General features: G+C 39.4%; 1 protein-coding gene across 2 annotated transcripts in view; it reads right to left on the reverse strand.

Annotated features, from left to right (window-relative positions):
* Positions 1 to 22,747, reverse strand: part of CDIN1 (CDAN1 interacting nuclease 1) — a 204,722-nt gene that overhangs the window by 92,102 nt on the left and 89,873 nt on the right. For both annotated transcript variants that reach the window (XM_004578193.4, XM_058666099.1), the window contains exons 6-8: positions 13,394 to 13,473; positions 12,932 to 12,981; positions 8,212 to 8,279 (exon numbers count right to left, since the gene is read on the reverse strand). In XM_004578193.4, the coding sequence (XP_004578250.2) occupies positions 8,212 to 8,279; positions 12,932 to 12,981; positions 13,394 to 13,473 (198 nt within the window). The remainder of the gene's footprint in view (positions 1 to 8,211; positions 8,280 to 12,931; positions 12,982 to 13,393; positions 13,474 to 22,747) is intronic.

Consider the following 22,747-nt stretch of genomic DNA (forward strand, 5'->3'; position numbering starts at 1 on the left):
CCAAAATTCCAAGAAATGACAATTTTAGGTTTTGCCTCAATGCTTTTTGTTCTCTTCTCTTTTCTATATGTTGCAGCCACTGGTATCACATCCCTTTGTTCCTGAACCAATGTCAGTTCTCAGTGGAGCTAGACATATTAGCAGTTCTGAGACATACAGAAGATCCTCCTAAATGGACCAGTGCAGGTAAGCATGCACAGGTACACACATGCACACACATGCACACACAGGTACACACATGCACACCCACAAACACAAGATCAAATGGTCAATGAAGCAATAACAGTAACTAATTTAACCCCCAATGCCTTTTTGTTGTGAAGAGCAAAGCCTTAATTTTTAGCTAACTCCCTGAATAATTCCCTGAGATTTCTGACTTTGCCATTCTGTCTGGCACTGTTCCCTACTCTGCTGATGTGATTCTGGTGGGTGTTATTTGATAAGGTCACCAGACAAGAGTGGACACTTAACCTTGACCCAGACTAGCTGATTAGAGACCTTCGTGAGGTTTGTTAGGGTCAAAAGGGAATCACTAACTTTTCTCTAGGATTATGAACTAATAGGATTAAACTCACCAGGAGCTTCCAGTGATTATCTCTGTTACCTGAGAATGAAGCCAACACAGAACAATGCCAAACAGGAGATGGAGAAAAGCAGAGGTACCGACAACATTTCATCATCTGGACTCTAAGAGCAGTGAAAGAAAAATTTCCTCGTTTGGACTTGAAAGGGAATATCTACACTAGTCAGTTCTTTCTGTATGTGTTATCTTGCTTGCATTTTGGTCACTTACAACTAAAGCAGTTCCAGTAAGTTGTCAGTGGCTAAAACAGCAAATGCTCTGCAAGCTTAAGTTCCCTGTGCAGAGCAATGATGCTGGAAGGGCCGTAGGCCTTGAGCAAACTATCATCACAGGTGGAAAGGACAACCTTCCTTCCAAGTCTCAGCAGCACACAAAGTCCATGGTTCTTTCATTTCAGTCCCAGGGAGATACACATACATATTCAATAAAGGAAATAAGGCAGTCCCTAACCATGTAATAACTTTAGAAAGTGGTGAACAGAGCCTGAGTTCATACCTTACCCCAATATTCATATACCTATGTGTCTAAAAACTGCATCTTATTTTTAACCTTCTGATAGGTAGGAATGTAAAATGTTTGTTTTCTTATGAAATGTCTAATCATCTCAGTTCTCTTTAGCCCATCTAACCATATGTTTTATTTCTAGTCCCTTGTTCTCTACTGCTAACATCTGTGTGCAAACACAATCTTAGTATGCTAAACCTAATCTGCTCCTGCTGCCTATTCTTCACCTGAAATCATAATCCCCTGTTTGTCACATCATAATCACTTCCCCAGCAGAGCACTGTTGCTTTTGGTGGGGAATAAAGCAGCAGGAGCAGATAAACTCTTTGAAACAAAGATCCTAATTTCTTACAGCAAGAGACATTCTTCAATAAGCCTATTTGGCTTTACAGATTATACACTCCTGGAGCCCCCACAGAGAAACATGAATGTTTGAAAAGCATCCATGTACAATAGGCTGGTAGGTCCTAATATAGAGGGTTAGAGGGTAGGTGAGGCAGGGATAAAGTAAATGCCTCTCAGGCGTCACTCAAAATACTTGTTAGCATCTACTAACAGTGTAATATTTACCGGAGAGAATAAAATATCCCTGGAACCATCCTTATTAAGCCAAACTTAACGAGAATTTTGCACCATACATGACTGTGGAAATCACTAATGAAAGTCCCTCTTACTTGGAGATAAGCCAGCTCATGGAGGTGGGTGGTTATCTTGGTCTTTGGGATGAGCTCATTTGTATTTTTCCTAACAGGCTGTCTTTTTTCACAGTCACTATTTCCCTTTCCTCTCTTGCTTTCCTGTCCAAAGCACTGAAAAAAAATCCCATAAAAACCAGAGCATACCAAAACAAAATGAAAAAGAAAACTTATTCTCCTAAGGCTCTTTAGAGATACAAATTAAAGCATCTCCATCAGCAGATACAACACATTGTCTATTTTGTTGACAATGGCAATGGAGCGAATGCTTAACACGTGATAAAGACAATCACAATTCTTAGAGATCAATTTGAAGTTTAAGAAAAGGTCTAGGAGGAAATTAGAGAAAAAGGGTTGGGAAAGGTTTATTGAGGTGATCCTAGGCTACATCTAGAGTGGAGTAAGTTCTGGGGTTTCATCACAGAGTAACTACAGATAATGCTAATTACCATGTATTTTGCTCTCTTTAAAAAAAGATTTATTTATTTGAAAAGAGGGTGTTGGAGGAAGGAGACAGAAGACAGGGAGAGAAAGGGTAAGAGATCTTTAATCTGCTGATTTATTTCTCAGATAGCTGCAAGAGTAAGATTTTAGTCAGGATTAAGCCAGGAGCCAGGAACTCCATCCTGGTTTCACACATGAATGGCAGGGACCTAAGTCCTTTGGTCGTTTTCTTCTGCCTTACTTGGTACATTAGCAGGAAACTGGACTGGAAACAGAATTGTGGGCTATAAATGGTACTTTCAAAATGGGATAAGGTGTCTCAAGCAGCTGCCTAATTCAGTATATGACAATACTGGCCCTGCTGTAATACCCACCAGCATGAGCTGGAAAAGGGGCAGACTGGGCTAGGTCAGGCTACAGCACATGCTGGCAAATGCTGGGTGAGATGGACAATGCCAGACTGGGCTTTGCCACAGCATTAGCTGGCAAGTGCTGGGACTGGGAGCAAATCCTATTAAGCTGGACTGCAGAACTGGAGAGAGTATAAGATCTGGAAATGGGAGTGGGTCCAGTAGGGAACTGTGGGCACCTCTCTGATAGGCTGCAACTCCCACTGGTGAGAATGAGAACCAGGGTTGGGGGAGGGCCTGGCTAGATAGGCAATAGTTCTTGATGGCGTAAGTGTGGGCTGGATAGTGGGGTCAGTTGGGTTGAACTAGGCTTCATAGCCAATTGATGTGTAGGAGAGCTGAATGGGATGTGGGACAAACTGGACCAGTCTGCTGCACATACTGGGAAGCACAGGAACCAGTGCTAGGGGAGGGCCTGGTGGCGGTCAATGGGGGTTGCTCCAACTAGACTACAGTTCCTGCTGATGTATCTGAGGGCTGAGGGTTGGGCTGGGCCACAGCATCCATGGGTTTGCATAAGAGATGTGGCTAGAGACAGAAATGATCCAGCAGCTGCAACTACCAGTGTGTATTTAAGTTGATGTGGGTGACAACTGAGCCAGACCCTGTACTGGCAAGCACACACATGGCTCAGCTCTGGGATCATCTCAAACAAGGTCTCTTTGGGGATCTCCCCAACTGAACTGCTGGACTACACCCAAACTATGGGGAGAATGGCAGGATTGGTGGACTGACCCTAGAGTGGATGTGTCAGAACTGGACCTCCTCAATGGATAAGACAGAGCAGTGGATGGCACGCCTGGATGCACACTGAAGATAATGGCAGTCCATTGGAGCCTGCAGAGGTCATCTGGTATCATAGCAGAATATGGAGGGCAGAAAAAAATCGGTCAACTACCCCAGCCAAGTATTGACAGCAAGTATCTTCATTAATGGAGACTCTAAAGTGGATTGTATCAGTCAACGGAACTTGGAAGGATTTCCTCATCTTTGCAGTGGCAAGATCTACAGCATTTCAGAACTATCAAAACTACTTAAGCAGAACCCTCAGAGCAAGCTCCACATCAGGGACTCTGGGATGATATTGGGTGGCCGTTCCCTATCCCTGGGTGCTGAAGTGGTTGTAAGGCTGTGTGTGGCTTTTCCCCCTTATCTCTGCCTTTACCCCAGATACAGGAGGAGGAAAAGGAACATTTGGAAACAATGCTCTCACCCACTTTCCCCTAACCCCTGATCAACCATGTAAACAGCATCAAAAATAAAAATTAAAAAAATTGTTTTTTACAAAGAACAATGCTGGCTTTGACTACTTTTTAAATTAACAAATAAACCAGCAAAAAAAAAAAAAACTTTGAAGAAAGATTTTGAATGCCTTCACTACAAAGAAAAGTTAAATGCAAGAAGGTATTGTAAAATGTTCTCCCTGTAAGGTATTACAAAATGTGTACATCCAATGAAATATTATATAGTACACTAAACATGCACAGGTTTTACATATGCCAAATTAGAAAGGAGGGAAAGATGGAGGGAAGGAAGGAAAGAAGGGAAGAAGGAAAGAAGGAAAAAGGGAAAAGGAGAAATGTTATGTGTTAGGTACATCTAAGCCTGGAAGACATCTGAGACTTTAAATACTGATCAACAGATGTTAATTCTAAATTAAATCTAGCAACATATACTGAAACTAAATTTTCTTGGAGAGTTCTATGTTTGATTCAACTTAAGGGAAAAAAAAAAGTTCTTAAACCCCAATGGTGTCTGCCCATAACAAGTACTGAAAAGATTAGATGGTTCAACCATAAAAGAGACACATTAATGAGCTCAACTAGTTATTCTAGAAGTACATGGTACAGGATGGTGCTTTTGTGTGATAGAGTGTGCAGATGAACAGGTAAGTCTAGCATAATTTCAGGTAAAACAGTTAATGATGCAGCAGCATTTTCTTTACTTACAAGCTGAAGACTTTTATACTGACTTTCAGTATAATTTGTACAAGTTTTACATAGGTTTAATAAAGACTGCTTGACAACAGCCTTGATTTAATCTATTTTCAATACACGAAATGAGCACCCACTAAGTGAGCTGCAGTAGAGAATCCCATTCCCACTGGGACAAATACGGCCTGTGTGCACAGCTGTGAACACTGGGGCAGGGAGCAGAGTACCCATAACCCGTCCCCTTCATACTAACTAGTAGTTTTCTTCACAGATAAGAGAATATACTCAACAAATGTTACATGAAAAGAATGAAGAATGAGTCAATAAAAGAACTGCAATAACTCTCAGCTCTTGATATATTAGAATACAGGCGTATGTTTAGGACTTGTGCCCCCACTAAGTTGTAGCTTTTTGAAGACAGGGACTCTGATTTGTGTGTAATTTCTGAAATCACACGGAACTCAGTAATTTAGTTGAGGAACAAAGACATAAATACATAAATTAAAAATTTTTGGCTGGAGAATGAGGAAATTTATTCAACTATGACAACAAACTTATCTGTAGAAGTATGAAATGGAAACATTTATAAGATGAGATAAATCCACATGAGTCCACTAAGTCTTTAATGATAAGGACTGCTATTTTTGTTTTCTTTCCCACTGTGCTGGTTTAAACCTTAGGTCACAGAACTACATAGTTTATGGCTATCAATCAAGGAAATGGAAGAAAATATTAAAGTGAGAGAAAAGGTGATTTATTTTCCCTTTCTATTGCTGAGAGCTCAGGCAAAATATGTATTTTATAAAATAGCATATAGAACACAACTGATACAACATTTATATTGGAATGGAAAATATATTGGGGAGAGTCATAATTCTCTAAAAAGAGTTACTATACAAGCATAAACAAGAACAATAAGAGTATTTGTTTGATGAAAGTAATCTAGACCAACAAAGTGAGAAAGATTTACTCCTGCTTATAGAGGAATCAGACTGCACTATTTCTGCAACAAAATTCAAGGTGTACACATAGAAACAAGAAAGAATCAGATCATATTAGAGGTGTATTCACATATCAACATTTTCCACAGTTGTATTTAAAAAGGATGATCTATATGAATTTGTCTGGCACAGTACTTCAGAGAAATTAATCACTGTGAAGGAATATTTACAATTTAAAAAACAACCTCATAACAATATTTCATATAAGCCTTAGATTGTTCATGGTTTAACTGTAAACAAGCATATGTCAGTACTACATTGAAATACTTAAAATGCACAGAATAAATTAACATGTTCTTTGTATACTGATGAGGTAATGCTTGAAAACAGGACTGAAGTTGTACAGAATCAGTAAAACTTCCTCAGAACTCATTCATTTTAAAAGATCAGTTAGATATTATCCTCGGATATGCTTCCATAAAATAATTACCTTTATGTCCAACAGCACAGAAAAACTGATGGGGCCATCAATTTCAATTTTATGTCCCCTTTGTGTACTTGAAAGGGAGTGGAAATGACTCCTAGACCACATTTCTGCACTACCTTTTGTCAGCCATAGTGAATCCAGTCTAAGACACTCAGGTTCAGAAAACAGAGGATGCAGAGCTAAGGTTAAGCCACAACTAAGTCCTTGCTGTTTCTTCCATTTGGAGTCTGCTGGTTCTTAGAAAGGTAACACAGTGTCAGGCAAAGAAATGGGATTGAAGGTCTGGCTGGCTATGGGCAATTGAAGCCAAGAGAGTAACGCCCATCAGTGACTTAAAACCAAACCAAAACAAAACAAATCAAAACAAACAAACAAAAAACCAAAACACAATATCTGGCCATGCCATAAAGGGCATTATTTAAGTGAATAATATGTTCAGATATTCCCTGCTACTGGCAGAACTCCATAGGTCTGAAATCCATCTCATCATTCATTTTGGGTAACTCCTTACAACAGGCTCTGGGGTATTACATACTCTATTTTTATTACACATATATAAAATATATTTTCAACATATGATATCTGTTTATATTCACATAAAATAATGCAATGTTTTGATTCATGCATACACTGGGCAATGATTAATTCAGGCAATGATTAATTTTGGGCAAATCATCACCTTAAATTTCTGTTTATGGTGAGTATAATTGAAATCTTCTTTTATAACTATCTTCGAGTGTACAATGCATTACTGCTAACAGTAGTCACTCTGCTATGTCATACAACACTATAACCTATTCTCCCCAATCAGCTGTTAGCATTGTACCCAGAGCTACCTTTCCATCTCCTCCCTCTCCAACTCTCCTCAAATTCTGGCAACTACTAGCCTACCATCAACTCCTATGATATCACCTTTTTTAGATTTCACATGAGTAAGACCACGTTGTGTTGGACTTTCTGGGATCTAATTTACTTCACTTACAGAATGTCATTGAAATCAATAGGGTTTCCAATTTCTTAATGGCTGAATAGTGTTCTACTTCAGATATGTTAAAAAGGCAATTTCTTCGCAATTTATCCTATCTCCATAGGTCAGTCAGTTCTATTTCTTATATGAAAAAAACTTGTTGCTACCACATACTGAATTTTGATTTAGTAATTTGAGACTACTTTCCCAATTTATCTACTTTCTTCAACTCTAACTAGAGAATGAGTATCTTCTCCAGCTTCAAGTTATTGTCTTATAAACTATCCAATGCCATTCTCTATTTTGTTAATAAAACATTGACCATTAAGAATTAGAGTCTATTCCCTGCAGGTCCATATCAAACATCCTTTCTAAACTTGAAATGAGATAATTATTTCTCTACATTTGACCTTCCTTGGGCAGTTATTTATCCCTTCTGTGACAAAAATCATGTAATCCAGTGTTCTTTGATTTTTTTTTTGTCCTAAAAAAAAATACTATGCAGACTCTTCAGTTCTATATAACATAGATTTGTTAATAAACCAATCTGTATGGAACCTTAACAAACTGTCACATGTAAACTGGATAAAAAGAATTCATTCCTTGTACAGTGTGTTATGGGTTGTGTGATAAGTTATTACATGTCCTTTGAAGCTTAGTTTCTAATGCTTAAAAGATGCCCTCAAAGAGGTAGCAATATATAACAGGATTCTACACTGGCAAGCAAACACACATTATAAGTGGAATTTCAAAAAATAGCACTAAATCCATGATGATAATTAATGTTTGGCAAAAAATATTAAAAATTTAATATTTTTACTTCATATAAGAGGATGACCTTCTTCTATACATGACACAAACATACCTAGCATGAATTTTGTAGCTGTTCTTTTTAATATATGAAACATTTTATAGACAACATTTTTTTGTTTCCTTCTCTCATAAGGTCTAGATTATGGTTAATATCTCATGACACCAAAAGTAATACTGAAACAGATATTAAAGCATTTTTTTCAGCCACTTATTCTATAAAATATTAATTGCAAGCCTGTGCATGGGCTGTATATATGGGGTATTAGGTAGCTGAGTTCCTGCTCAGTTCTAAATCAATAAAAGATAACATGCACACCATCAATCATGGTTCACTCTTCCTGTACTACATAATAACAGCAAGTAGAAGATTTAAAACATATATATGTAAGTACTCATGGAGCTATTACAAGCTAGAGGGGTGAGCAGTACTTACCTAGGAAAGACAGATTTTTCTCTAGAAGCAAATCTCTCAGTAAGACTTCATGCTCGTGACCAATGGCACTGAGGAGTTTTAGTTAAGGAGGGAATTGCAGACAAAATGAGTAAAAGCTTGTAACTTGGTCCATACTCTGAGATGACACGGAGAGTCACAGTAATTGCAATAATCATTTCCACCTGTAATCCACATCTCTGAGGCAAGACATATCTACAAATATCTCTCCCTTCATTTACATGACACAATGGAGTTTTCTTACAAGTATATATTCTGGTAAAGATTTGATGTCTTTTAACTTATTTCAAAAAGAGAACAGGGAGGTTGTTTATATTACTCAGTTTAATTAAGGTCATGTTAAGTAAGCACTTTCTAGGGAGAAGCAAAGAATATCAGCCAGTCTTTGGTTCAAAAGAGTTACCAGCTTTAGAAATGTTTGTAATTCTTCCATGAATTAATTCTTGGCATGGAGCCAGAATCCAGCAGCTACTGTTTTCACTTGGACTCTACTGTTGACGGTCCTCTGTGATTTGGGTAGCCAAACAACTGACTTTTTGAGAACATATGCAATAGGAAGTAAAGCTATACTGTAGAGAACTGTGGATTAGGGTGTGGGTACAGTGGTTGGAAACAGGCTTTTTCTTCATAATTGCATATGTACACATACTATATAAGTGCAGAGACACATGAACACATAGATCTTTTCAGTGCTCAGTATGTGGCAGGCATTATATTAAGTGATTATATGAATATTACAATTGTTATTGTTATGAACTGTATTTTATAGACAAAGAAACTGACATGTAGAAACTTGTATGAGGCTTGAATTGTGTGGAAAAGCAGAGAATGAGATCTCTGCAAATTCCAAGTTTATGACTGCCATATAGCTTCTCAAAAAGTATTATTATTCCTTAATAATAAGAAGTAATAGTTAGTAGTTAATATTGCTCAAATGCTAACTACGATGTCACTGCACTGAGCACTCTGAGATACTGTCTTACTCCACCTCCACAAAAGTCCCATGAGCAGACACTATCATCAGTCCTCTTACAGCCAAGGAAAAGTGAGGTACAGGAAGGCTGAAGAACTTGTTGAAGTGCGATTTGCAAGTCTGGTCTATTTTCTAAAAAGATGAGACTTCATAAAATCTGAAAAGGAAGGCCCTCCTATTGTGCTACTTTAGTTGGCGCATTTCATAACAATTCCATGAATCACTGCTTTCACTCTCTATTCCACCAAAACCGCAACCTGTTTACATCATTACATGGCTACTTGAGCCTCATGTTCTTTCTCTTGCAGCTCAACCTACACCAAGCAAAATTTGATATAATTTGTAAAAAAGAAAAACAAAACAAAACAAAAACCTAAACAAAAAGCCAAAAAGAACAAAAATCCCTAGAAAATTATCCCACCTTTCATTACATACACATTTAAACAAAAGAATATTGTGTAAGTCTTATTATCTTCTTTTTTTTTTAATTATTTAACTTCATTAATTACATTGTATTATGTGACACAGTTACATAGATACTTGGGTTCTCCCACCCCTCCCCAAACCCTCCCACCATGGTGGATTCCTCCACCTTGTTGCATAACCACAGCTCAAGTTCAGTTGAGATTCCCCCATTGCAAGCATACACCAAACATAGAGTCCAGCATCTTATTGTCCAGTCAAGTTCAACGGCTTCTTAGGTATACCCTCTCTGGTCTGAAGACAGAGCTAGCAGAGTATTATCCCAGTCAATTGAAAGCTCCATCATACCATCAGCAAAAATTTACTATCTTCTTATTTATTTATTATTTTGTATTTTAAGAGGTGTGGTCATTTATGTCCACAATCAACACAAGCCCCATGTCATTACTGCTGCCTATTCCTTCATCTCCAACAATGCACATGCCCATGCTTGCTGAATTTCTAATTGGGAACAAAATAAAGGACACCGATTTTTAAATCACTGAATTTCACACATTTGCAGAGTCCACTGAACATTTTTGAAGAATGCTGCTCAATGGGCTCTCATTACTTGGGACATCACACATTTTAGAACTAAATTATTTACTTCTATTCCACACAAATGTGCTCTCACTTTTATTGTTGTAAATTATTTACATCTGCAATGTTGAATCATGAAACTGAGGTTACTGATGGTACAGAAATGAAACCCACAGCATCTGAAGTTTCCTGCATCATTATCGTTCTTAACTTCTGTTTAGACTTCTGTCTAATAACTCTGTCCTGGAATCAATGCTTTACAAAGCTGAGTTGGCTGGTTTTTCACATTTTTCCTATTTGAGTTTGAGCTGTGGAGAGAAATGTGTGAGTAGACTTGGCTATGCAAGAAGAAACAGCAGACACCAAAAGAAAGAAAGTACAATAACAATGGGCTACTATGCTTTCAGTGGATTCTTACTCATAAATGACCAAGTGGAATTTAGTTTATTCTACTTAAACAAATGTCTACAGGTAACATTTTTGTAATGGCGCAAGAAAGGATTTTGTGCTTATTCTTTTCATTATCAGTGTACTTTCTTTCTTACAAAATAATGTAATTCCCTGAAAGTAAGCAATGTGAGATCACCACAGAAGCAGCATTTCACTCCCATGGAAAACCAATCATGCTTATTCACTGTGAAATCAAGCAATTCCTCTTGCTCAGACTGTGAAACATCTACACAAGCATATTTACAGTATATGAAATTGAAACTACTTCAATGCAAAGATCAAGTTAGTATCCCTATAATCTTTCAAGCCTGTTTCATTTTGCAAGGGAAATTTTGGAAAGACATCTTTCTTGATATGATTTGCTTCATATATAATGCAAAATACAGGCAATAAACCTTGTAAAAGCAGTTATTTTTAGCAGTAACAGGCATAATGCAACTACAAAAAATTATAATCCAGTCATTGAATGCAATCTACAGACATACATCATTCTTTTTATCAACTGAAATCATGTACTACATTAAACTCTACTGGCAGTAATACAACCAAAAAAGGCAAGTGAATGATGGCAAAAATGTATGGAAAATACTCCAAACAGAATTTATAATGCTCTATAAGCAGAAACACTTAGACTTTGTCTATAATAATACCTTTTATTGATATATGGCAGTGACCATGGGGCAAAACTTGTAAATAACCTCACAAGCCATTTTCTTCGCCAGCAATACAGCAATCTAGTTTCCCGTAAGCATCTCAACTATTACTGAAAAATAGCCTCCTGGCATTTACAAAGCAGTTGACTTCATACTTTAGTTCATGCATATATAATTAGATAGTTATATTTAAAATCAATATGCAATCCTTCAAAAGACATTATGCTTTTAAAACCTTAACTTTAAATTGATTTTTAACTATTTTATGTGCTTTAAAATTAACATGTAATTCAGCCCCAGATACTCTACCATGGTGTTAGTTGTTACATGAATGTGCTAAACTTTATCACTGTACCAACATGAGGTTGGCACTCCTACAACTTTCAAAACCATCATTAATTTTATATTGAAAATAGAAGCACTGTTTCATTTGGGTTTAACGAACAAGGCAAGCTTATGACATTACTGCATTTTTTATTAATGTAAAAACCTGAGGTATTGGATAATTTTGGAAGAAGGCTCTAGTACATGATTATTCTTCAAAGATTGGCTTTATCTGTGGAAGACAGTCATTTTCTTGCAGACCATCTAACTGACTCTAAGCCTTGTGAAGCAGGGATAAGATGGAATGTAAGCATGCATACAAGGCACATACGTGCAGGTGCGTGTGCACACATCCATCGAACTTGCAAGATTCCTCAGCAGAAATTTTCCTGACTGGCAATCAGTGAGTCACAGTTGGTCTCATGACATCCAATCCAGTACAACTCATGCAAGGAACAGCGTGTTTGCTTTCGTGAGAGGTCTGAGGCACACCAGCTCTGCTGGGTGCTCTTGTCACCAAGAAGTACAAATTATTTACCATTTAGATGATATTTTAGTAGATGATTATCGAAATCCTTACTGTGGCAGGAACACTATTAAATGTATTGATGAATAATATCCTACATCTTAAAATAGTTACTACCCCCAATCTTGTTTCAACAAGTAACCATTATTAACTGCTTAGTAATCTCAATGTTTTCAATGAAGAAGGACTGAACATCTGTTCTTATAAGCTTAGATTCATTCCAGAGGAAAAAAATAAACTTAGTACCTATAAAAATATTTATTAGGATTATAGTTCAGATTATGATCAGCATTTAAGCAATAAGAATCTACTGTCTTACAATGTGATGGTCTCTGGCAACAGCATTTTAATCACATGGTCGTTTAGCTTAGGACTTAAATTTTATCCCACTGAATTCAACTGAGTTTGGCACATTTTAAAGGGAACTTCACTACATTTTTAAAATGCTCACTGCAATAGTTAAATGGCATTGGGAGGAAGTATATTATCTGCCTAATAACTCTGTATCTTTAAACTCATTAAAAACCAAGCAGTTTGCAGGAAGCATGTGAATGTGAAGCTGCTGAGCTGACATCTTCCTGTGTCCAATCTGGTTTCTCTGAAGCTATAGAACAGAATGGTCTGCAGTGACCCTTCAGCTGATTGAATGTAAAACAGAAGAGTATGAAATGTGTTTTGTGAAGCAGAACTTTATGTCAGGTTAAGCTAGACACATCTCTTCCACTGAGTCTAAGCTCGTCAATTGTGCACCTAAAATTTTATGGCAAAGGATACTGTTTGATGCAGTCCACCAGTGGTCCATAACAACAGTCGTTCACAATGCACTGTGGAGAAATAAGAGAAAGGGTCTAGGGTGGGGTGATTGCCAAAACACAACAAACAAACAAACAAGCAAAAAAGACCTACCAACCAACCAAGCAAACAAAACCCGATTACAGTAAAACAATATCCTAAATGCAGTAATTACTTCTCTCTCCCTGTCCCCCAAAAAGAAAACTATTAAAGGGCTGTTCAGATTTAATCACAGAAAACAAAAAGTGCACGCTTTTTATTCACTATAAAAGCAAGCTATTAAAAAGTGAAATGCTCTTCTCACAAATATTGCATTGCCATTTATGGTGCACCCTGACCTCAGTGATAGTTTATGATGACAGTAATTAAATGAGGTTTAAAATCCTTTACTCTGCCAGGCAGATAACGGCACTGTTGCTGAAAATAGACAGCTGTGATTAATACCTGATAGACCTGATTTGCTAGAACTCCATCTGGAATCTGAGAAGGGTCCCGTAGCATACTGTTTATAATAGACTTTGAGGCTGTAGAAGAAAAAAGATGAACTGTTAGGAGAGACCCAACACACTTTTAATACAGCATGAAAAGTCACATCTACTTACCTACACACAAACCATGAAAATGGAAACAATAAGACTAACCATTTTTCCACTTTTTAAAATCTAAGCTTTAAATTAGACCATTTGCAAAATATGTAAGCCAGATTTAATGATGACTTAAGCTTCCCAACAATTATAGTTCTAAATCGGATAAAAATGAACATTTCAAGGAAAGCCAACAAAAACAACTTTTAAGCCAAAAAGCATTTCTATTTGTAGACCTTTTTCAAATATTTCTCATCGATTGACATGAACTACTATATCCATTTTACAGAAGAGGCAAGTAGGTAATGCTGAATGACAATTCTTCAGCAAGAATCTTCAGCAAGAAAATGTGTGCGTGTGTGTGTGTGCAAATACACAAAAAATTTTCAATCAAAATATGCACCACCCATTTGCAAATCCAGTGGAATTCATAAGAAACTGCTGTAGAAGATGGGAAATGAGAAGAGGGGGCATCTAATGCAGGATACTTTATTAGATGACATCCCTACAGTAGCAAGACAGGAGATCCTAGCTGCTCATTCTAGGGCCTGGCAGCCCAGCTGGCCAGAATTGCCCTTGATGCATGGCAGGAAGGCAAGTTTCTAGACTGAAGGGTAGTGAGGGGTTGTCTAGGAACTGATTCTTGCAGGCTCTCCAGAGGAAACACTTTAAAATATTTAGCAAAATGACTTAGAGTCTGTTCTATTACCTACTGGATAATTAGTTAATAAAATGAATGCAGATCACAGATACATATTATTCAAGTTCTGAGATGGTTTGTGGTATATAATTTTTATATAACATATTCTTGAGTTCAATATTGTAAGAACACAGATGTGACAAACATCATAAGAACATAGATGTGACAAATGTTACCTAAAAACGGAAGTACAAGTATTGCCTGTTCTAGGTCATGTAGCTGCATGCTCACAGAACACTGAGATATTTAAGAGCCATTTGCAAACTGGTGTTTCACAGCATGTGGAGAGACCATGTGAAATTCTAAAGAGCATGAGTTGTTTTCTCCAGGACTATTTCTGCCACTGACTCTGCAGTCTATGGGGCTGCTCAAGTTCAATGTCTTCATCTGTAGGTCATACTGATATTACTGGAAATGATTATTTGAAAAGGATCCTCTGTGAGTCTTCAGAGAAAAAAAGCTACAATAGCATTTTGTTAGAATTTAAGTAATGGTAAGAACCAAATCACACCCACGCATTTGTTCCATATAATCTAGTTGGATTCAATTATAATGAAAGTATCATGAATAACAAACATTGGGAACACAAAGCAGCAAACTATTATCTTGTGAAAACAAAAGGAGGACTCCCAAGAAAACAGCTAGACACACCTTGACAACATATACAAATTTTCTACTTTTGTCCATATCCACAATGCCATGATGCATTTAAATAGGTAGACAGATCTTCCATCTGTTGGTTCACTTCCCAGACAGCCAGAATGGCCTGGGCTAGGCCAGGCCAAAGGCAAGAGGTTCTTCTGGATCTCATATGGGTCACAGGGGCCCAAACACTTGAACCATGTCCTGTTGCTTTATCCAGATCAGCAGACAGTCGGATTGGAAGTAGAGCAACTGGGACATGAACCAGTGTGTATATGGGATGCTCGAATTGCAGGCAGCAGCTTGACTCGCAATGCCACAAAACAAGCATATGTGAAATGTGATACATTTTAAAAATGTTTCTTACCATCTAAAAAATTGGAAACTTCTATTTTTGAAGAACAAGGCTTAGGTATCTCTCTAATAGATCAACATTTTTTTCTTAAGATTTGTTTATTTTTTATTTGAGATGCAGATTTCACAGTGAGAGGGAGATAGAGAATGTCTTTAATCAGCTGGCTCACTCCCTGAATGACCACAACAGCCAGAGCTGAGCTGAATCCAAAGCCATGAGCCAGGACCTTCTTCTAGGTCTTGCATGTGGCTCCAGGGTACCAAAGACAAAGGCCATCCTCCACTGCCTTCCCAGGCCATAAGCAGAGAGCTGGATCATAAGTGGAGCAGCCAGGTTATGAATTGGTGCCCATATGGACTGCTGGTGCCACAGAGCAGAAGATTAGCCTGCAGCACCACCACACTGTCTCTGTAGGTCAAGACCTTTAATTGTAGAATACAAGTCTTCTATATCTTTATTAAGTTTCTCAACATAAAAAAATCATCTATTAGTCCTACTATACATATGTCAATCTCTCCTTATAATTTTTCACATTTTAAAATTATTATTATTATCATTTTATGACACAGTTCCATAGGCTCCTGATATTTCCCTTATCCCAGCCCCAATTCCCCCACCACCACTTAGTTTCTCTATATCATTACTAAAGTATAGTTCTTCATACAGTCATATGTCCATCATTGTGGGCATGGACAATGGCAAAGAGTCCAGCATCCTACTGTCAAGATATAGTAAACAGTGTCACTGTAAGTCCATCTTTGTCTCGAAGTAGAAACGCATATTACATTGTATCCTCACATCTGGATGCTAGTCTCCATTTCACAGCTATTGTACATCTCCTCAAACAAAAAGTCATAATACAAAATCAACAATAGAAAGAAAAATAGAAATTTGCAATGCCATGAAGTTAAATAACATGTTACTAGATATGACAGTCTCCATTACACAGCTACTATACATCCCCTTAAATGAAAAGCCACAAAACAAATTAACATCAGGGAGAAAAAAGAAATTAACAACACCAAGAAGTTAAATAACATGCTACTAAATGCCTAACATGTAGCTGAAGAGATGAAAATCAAGAACCTTCTTGAAGAAAATGATGCTACTGCATGATCTATGAGTCATTGAAGAATTTAATCAGAAGAAAGTGTTTTGAAGAGATGAAACTAACAGAAAACATCAAAACCCATGCGAGACAGTTTCCACTGATTTTTGTTGGTGAATGTGTCTCTTCTAGACAACAAATATATCGTTTTTTTTAAATTCCAGTCTACTAATCTATGACGTTTAATTGAGCTTACGCCATTTACATTCAGGGTTAATATGTATGGGTAGAACTTTGGTTCTGTCATCTTAGCAATGGGTTGTTAATGGTTTAGTCTTCTGTTGTCATTTTACTGGGATATTCTTCACATTTGCCTTTGGTTTTGTTTGGTGCTATTCCTCTTCTCTGTCAAGAGAACATCTTGAAGTATCATTTGTAGGGCAGGTTTGGAAGAGGCAAATTCTTTTAACTTTTCTTTACTGTGGAATTTTGCTAAATGATTTCTTTCCATATTAATAGGTAATCTTGTGAGTACATACAATAATATTGTTATACATTCATATAGTATCACTCATACATTCAAACTTCATTTTTTTGGAAGATTTTCTTTTTTTAATTTTTTTTTAAATAATCTTACTTAGTTGCTTCGGGTACAAAGGGTCAAGGGCTACAGGAAAGTGGATAAGACCATTGATTCTGCACTATTATCATCACCTTTTTCCCCCTGTATCCGGGTCGGGGAGAAACAAAGGGAGAAGCCCCACCCAGCCTCCCATCCATACCAGGTCCCCGATGTGGGGCATGCTCCAAGGGGCCTGCTCAGGAAGTTTTGATAGTTCAACAGTTCTGAATTGCTGCCAATCTCACCACTCCAAGCATGATGAAATCTATTCAGAATCTACTGGTTGACATAGTCTCTTCATGTTTAGGGTTCTGAGATCAGCAGTTCAGTTGGAGGGAACTCCAAAGAAACTTTGTCTGAGGTGATCCCAGACCTGATTCTTGTGTGTGCTTGTCAGTACAGGGTCCAGAATCGTCTGCCACCCCAATCAACTTATGCACATGCTGGTTGTTGCTGGGTCAGTTCTGTTTCCAGCCCTGTCTTCTACACGAACCGATGGGTGCTGTAGTCCAGCCCGATCCTGCCCACTTCATACTCGGCCTTCATGCAAACCAGTGGGAGCTGCAGCCTAGTTGGGGTGACTCCCCATAATTCCCATCAGGCCTGCCCCCTACCCTGATTCCCATGCTTGCCACTATGTACTGCAGACTTGTTCAGTCTGTCCCACATCCCATTTAGCTCTCATACATGTCAATGGGCACTGAAGCCTAGTGCAACCCAACCAGCCCCACTGTCCAGCCCACACACGTACTGGTGGGTGCGTTTCTGTCTAGCCACCCCTGGCCCTGTCCTGGTTTTTGTGCTCTCCAGTGGGAGTGATAACCCAAGAGGGAGGTGCCCACTATCTCCCTACTAGGACACTCCCACTCCCAGATCATGCATTCCCCAGGTGGTTCTGGAGTTTAATTTGACAGATTTAGCCCCAAGTGCCAGCCTCTGCCAGCTGATGCTATGGCTAAGCCCAACCAACCCTTACCCACTCTAATTTTTGCTTGCACCAGTCAGAACAGTCAGCCTAACCTGGCTTTTCCCTGATGTAGTTCACATGAGACCCACAGGTGTTGTGGCCCTACCTGGACTGGTCTGCCCCCATCCCAGCTCAAGCTCTCCAGTAGGAGTGGTTGTCCAGCAGGGAAGCTCACATTTCCCCCTGCTGGCTTTGCCCCCTCCCTCCCTGGTTCTCACATGTGCTGTTTGGGTGCTGCGGCTACATCTGGTATGGCTCACCTCTCCTTGGCATTCTGTAATGTGCACTGGTTTGTGTCACAACCGAACCAGGCCTGACCCTCACTCTATTCTGGTGCTCAATTTTGCCAGTGGGTGATGTGAACTGGTTCAGCCTGGTCTGCTCCTGACCTATGCCAAATGTATGCCAGTGGGTATCTTTCTCTGGCCTGTTCTGGTTTGCTCCCTATTGTGGTTCTTGTGCTCACCTGCAGGGACTGTGTCCCAACAGAGCAGTTTCCCAAGCTCCTCCATCAGAACTTCTCTCTATGCCAGATCTTGTGCATACTGGTGGGTCCATCAGGCAGCCCTACTTAGTCCACCTCCTGTCCTAGTAGGAACAGTGGCCTTTCTTGCTAGCCTTTAATCTATTCTGGTTCTTACTGTTGGAATTTTCAGCCCAGCCAAGGCTCACACATGGCTCAGCAGGGGGCAGAGACCTAGCCTAGTTAGTCCTACATCTACCCAGGTGCTCCAGAGCACGAGATGGGGCTGGTGTCTAGCCCAGCTAGGTGTATACAGTTCCAGTTCACACTTGTGCCTAGGGAGATTACAGCCATATCCAGACCAGAACGCAGACCTCACTCTGGCCCCCACACTCTCCCGTGGGAACCCCAACCCAGCAAGGGTATACTCTAACAGCTCCCCAACCAAGCCTATTCCCAGCCCTAGATTATGCACATGCCAGTGGTTACTCTGACCCAGTGGGCTTAGCCCCTCACCTTTCTTAGCCTTTGCCTTCGATGCTGTGGACTAGTATCCCTGGCTCACGCAGACCAGTTGGTGTAAGAGCTTATGCTGTTTGGCATGACCTGTGCTCCATTCTGATTTCTGTTCTTTCTTGTGAGTTGAAGTTTGCTCAGCCCTGTCCGGACTGCCCCCTTCCAGTTGCAGCTCGGCCCACCCCACATCCCATTTTAGGATGCACATTCAGGTCCTGCTGCCTTGACCTGCCCAGACTGTTGTCGGTTTCTTTACCCGTAAGTGATGGCAGGTTCCATGGTCACACCTAGCTCAGCCCATCACCACTCCAGCTTGCAAGCTAACAAGCGAGACTTGTGTTTCCACAGGGTTCGGCTCACACTTCCCCCACAGAATCTACCCTCAGACCCTGTATTTCCACAGGGTTCTCTAGCATGCTGGTTAGTGTCTTGACCCTGCCAAGTATGACCTGTCCATTGTTCTACCACTCAGTCCAGTACTGATACCTAACCCTGCCAAATAGGCCCCCATCCATAGCTTTCATGTGGACTGGTGTGTGGCAGTCCCTGAAGCTCCACACTAACAGCCCCTCTCAGGATTCCCATTTGGGCTGGTGAATTAGTCTGGTCCAAATTGATCTTATGAACTCTCCCCTCCAAGCCACCAGGTCTTCATCCCCATGCTTGCCAGATAGTTCGTGATCCCGTTGCTTGGAATCACCCCAAATTCATCCCTCACCTACACTCATACTGGCCTTATCCATGGATATCCTAAAAACCCCAGAGCTTGCCACCGGGCGGCCAGCAGGCAGAGCCTCGCGCACTGGCTGCCTAAAGCCTAGGACTTGATCACTGCCTATTGGCACTGACTTTGGCCTGAATCCCCAGGGCAGAGTCAGGCAGGGCCTTAATCCAGTTCCCATGTTTCCCTCATGCTGTACTTACACTGAGGGAAGAGATCTCTTGGGTCTGGAAAAATCCTAGGACTCAGTCATGGCCTGGCGGCAGTGACATTGGCCTGAGTCCCCAGCATCGGGTCTGGCCTGGCTGGGGCACCCCCCACAGACACCACACTTCAGGGAGCTGCTTTTGCCCCAACCCCATGGCCGAACCCACTCAAACTTAATTTCTACTCCCTGGTCTCTCTGTGTAGCTAACATTCTCTTTCCTTTTCTTTCCCCTTCTTTTTTTAAATACTTCAGTTAATTAAATCATCTTTATTCTCTTTTTCTCAGAAGTATCACATTCTGTATCTATTTATCTATTTTATGATTCATTTACCTTATTTGAAAGTCAGATTTACAGAGAAATAGCTTGCCTTTCCTAGGCTAAAAGCAGAGAAGTGAACTGTAAGTGGAGCAGACAGGACAGAAAACACCTCCCATTAGGGTCAACAACATTGTGGGTGGTAGTTTTACTGCTACACCTCAATGACAGTCCCTATTTATTTACTTAGGAAGCACACACACACACACACACACACACACACACACACACACACAGTGGGAGAGAGGAGAGAGCATAAACAAGCCAGCTTCCATGCACTGGTTCATTCCCCAAAGTCTGCAATGGCTGAGGGTAGCCAAAGCCAAGAACTCAATCCAGGTCTTTCACATTGGTGACAGGAGCTCACTTCCTTAAGAAATCACTGCTGGCGGGCCCGGTGGCATGGCCTAGCAGCTAAAGTCCTCGCCTTGAAAGCCCCGGGATCCCATATAGGCGCTGGTTCTAATCCCGGCAGCTCCACTTCCCATCCAGCTCCCTGCTTGTGGCCTGGGAAAGCAGTTGAGGACGGCCCAAAGCTTTGGGACCCTGCACAAGCGTGGGAGACCCGGAAGAGGTTCCTGGTTCCCGGCTTCGGATCGGTGCGCATCGGCCCATTGCGGCTCACTTGGGGAGTGAATCATCAGACAGAAGATCTTCCTCTCTGTCTCTCCTCCCCTCTGTATATCCGGCTTTCCAATAATAATGAAAAATCTTAAAAAAAAAAAAAAAAAAAGAAATCACTGCTGGCTTCCAGGGTCTGTATTAACAAGAAGATAGAATCAAGAGTAGGAGCATGTATAGTACTGAGGTATTCCAAAAAGTGACATGAAAATTCATACTGGCTTCTTATTGTTAGTTCAAATGCCTGTGTCTACTTTTAGTTTCTTGTATGTTTAAATTGAATACTTAATCTTCATCCATTACTCCCTCATCATTCTGTGGATAAGGAATTTAGAACAAAATATCTTGTCTCCCACCTCTATCAGCTCCATACTATACCATCTATTCAGCTTGTTCAATCATTGCGTGTAAACAGTTTTCCAAATAGTCCACATGGTGGTTAATTTTATGTGACAACTTGACTAGAATAAAGATGCCCAGATAGCAGTCAAACATTTCTTTGGGAATGTCTGTGACAGTGTTTCTGGATGACAGTAACATGTGAAAATGATAGACTGAGTAAAACACAGTGCCCTCCTAATAGCAGCAGTCCTCATCTAATAAGTGGAAGGCTAGATTGGAATGAGAAGGCTCAACGAGAAAGAATTCTTTCTTTTAGCTGGGACAGTCCCTGAGCTCACCTTCCTCCCCTCCCCTTTACACTCTAATTCAAAAACTGGTTTTTCTGTGTTTCAAGCTTGATGACTTTCAGATTGGGACTGAGACTATACCATCAACTCTCCTTGCTCCCCAGCTGGTTAACTGCAGATCTGAAAATTGATTAACCTCCACAATTCCTTATAACAAATTCCTCTCAGTTCCAAATGTGTCCTGTTAGTCTTGTTTCTCTGCAGAACCCCAATAGTTGCTTTCCATTTCCTTAAATACTCAATTATTTGTTTATCCATCTGTTTGCCAATTTCCTTTTCAGCAGTATTTCTTAAATCCTACTCTCCATTTTTGGTCATAATATTCTTGCTACTAAAGTATTGTATTAATAGTTCTTTCAGTTGGGGCTATTGTATAGTAAAACTTTGGTCTTAACTTGTCTAGAAAGAGTTTTATTTAGTGATCACTCTTGAATGATGATATAACTCAGTATGCAATCATTAGTTGTGGGTTACTCTAATTCAGCTCCTTCAAGATAGGATTTTATTGTATCTTGGTTTCTATTACTTCTTACAAGAATCTGTCCAAAGTAATTTTTAGAATATCTTTAATATTCAGTTTTCATCACTTTTTTTTGATAGTCAAGAACTTTGGTCAATCTTTTTTTTTTTCAATTTTTATTTTTACTTAGCCTGCTTGGGAATAGCTGTTTCATGAACCAAGTTATACAGGATTTGAGCCTAATTTGAAATATTACAAGTTACTATAGCTTTGACCTTCACTCTCTCCTCTGAACTCTGATGGTGGACACCTGTTACTCATATTCCTCTCTCGACGTTTCTTACTCTGATAAAGGTTCATAGTTTTCCTCTCTTCTTTTTGTGTTATGCAATAGACACTCTCCTTTAGATTTCCTCTAGATTTTACTCATCTTGTTCTAATTATTTTAATACAATTTCTTTTAATCTTTTTGAATAATTTTATACAGTCGACCCCCTGTATTCATGGGTTCTACATCTACAGATTGAATCCGTAGTTTTTAAAAGCTGCACCCATGTAGAATATGTACAGACGGTTCTTCTTGTCTCTGTGTCTTAAATAACAAAACAATAATTTACATAGCATTTACACAATATTAGGTATTATAAGTAATCTGAAAAGGATATTCATAGGTTACATACAAATACCATGCCATTTATCTGACTTGAACATCTGTGGATTTTTCTTTTGGAGTAGAGTCCTGAATCCCAGTCTCCCATGAACACTGTGAGAGGGCTGTCTTTCATTCATGGAATGAGCTTTTAACTCAATAACTAATATTTAATTTATATTCTTTATTTTAAAAAATATATCTACTCTTTTATCACTTATTTTTCATCTATCCAGT

This window comes from Ochotona princeps, chromosome 6 (assembly GCF_030435755.1).
Source record: "Ochotona princeps isolate mOchPri1 chromosome 6, mOchPri1.hap1, whole genome shotgun sequence".
Lineage (NCBI taxonomy): Eukaryota > Metazoa > Chordata > Mammalia > Lagomorpha > Ochotonidae > Ochotona > Ochotona princeps.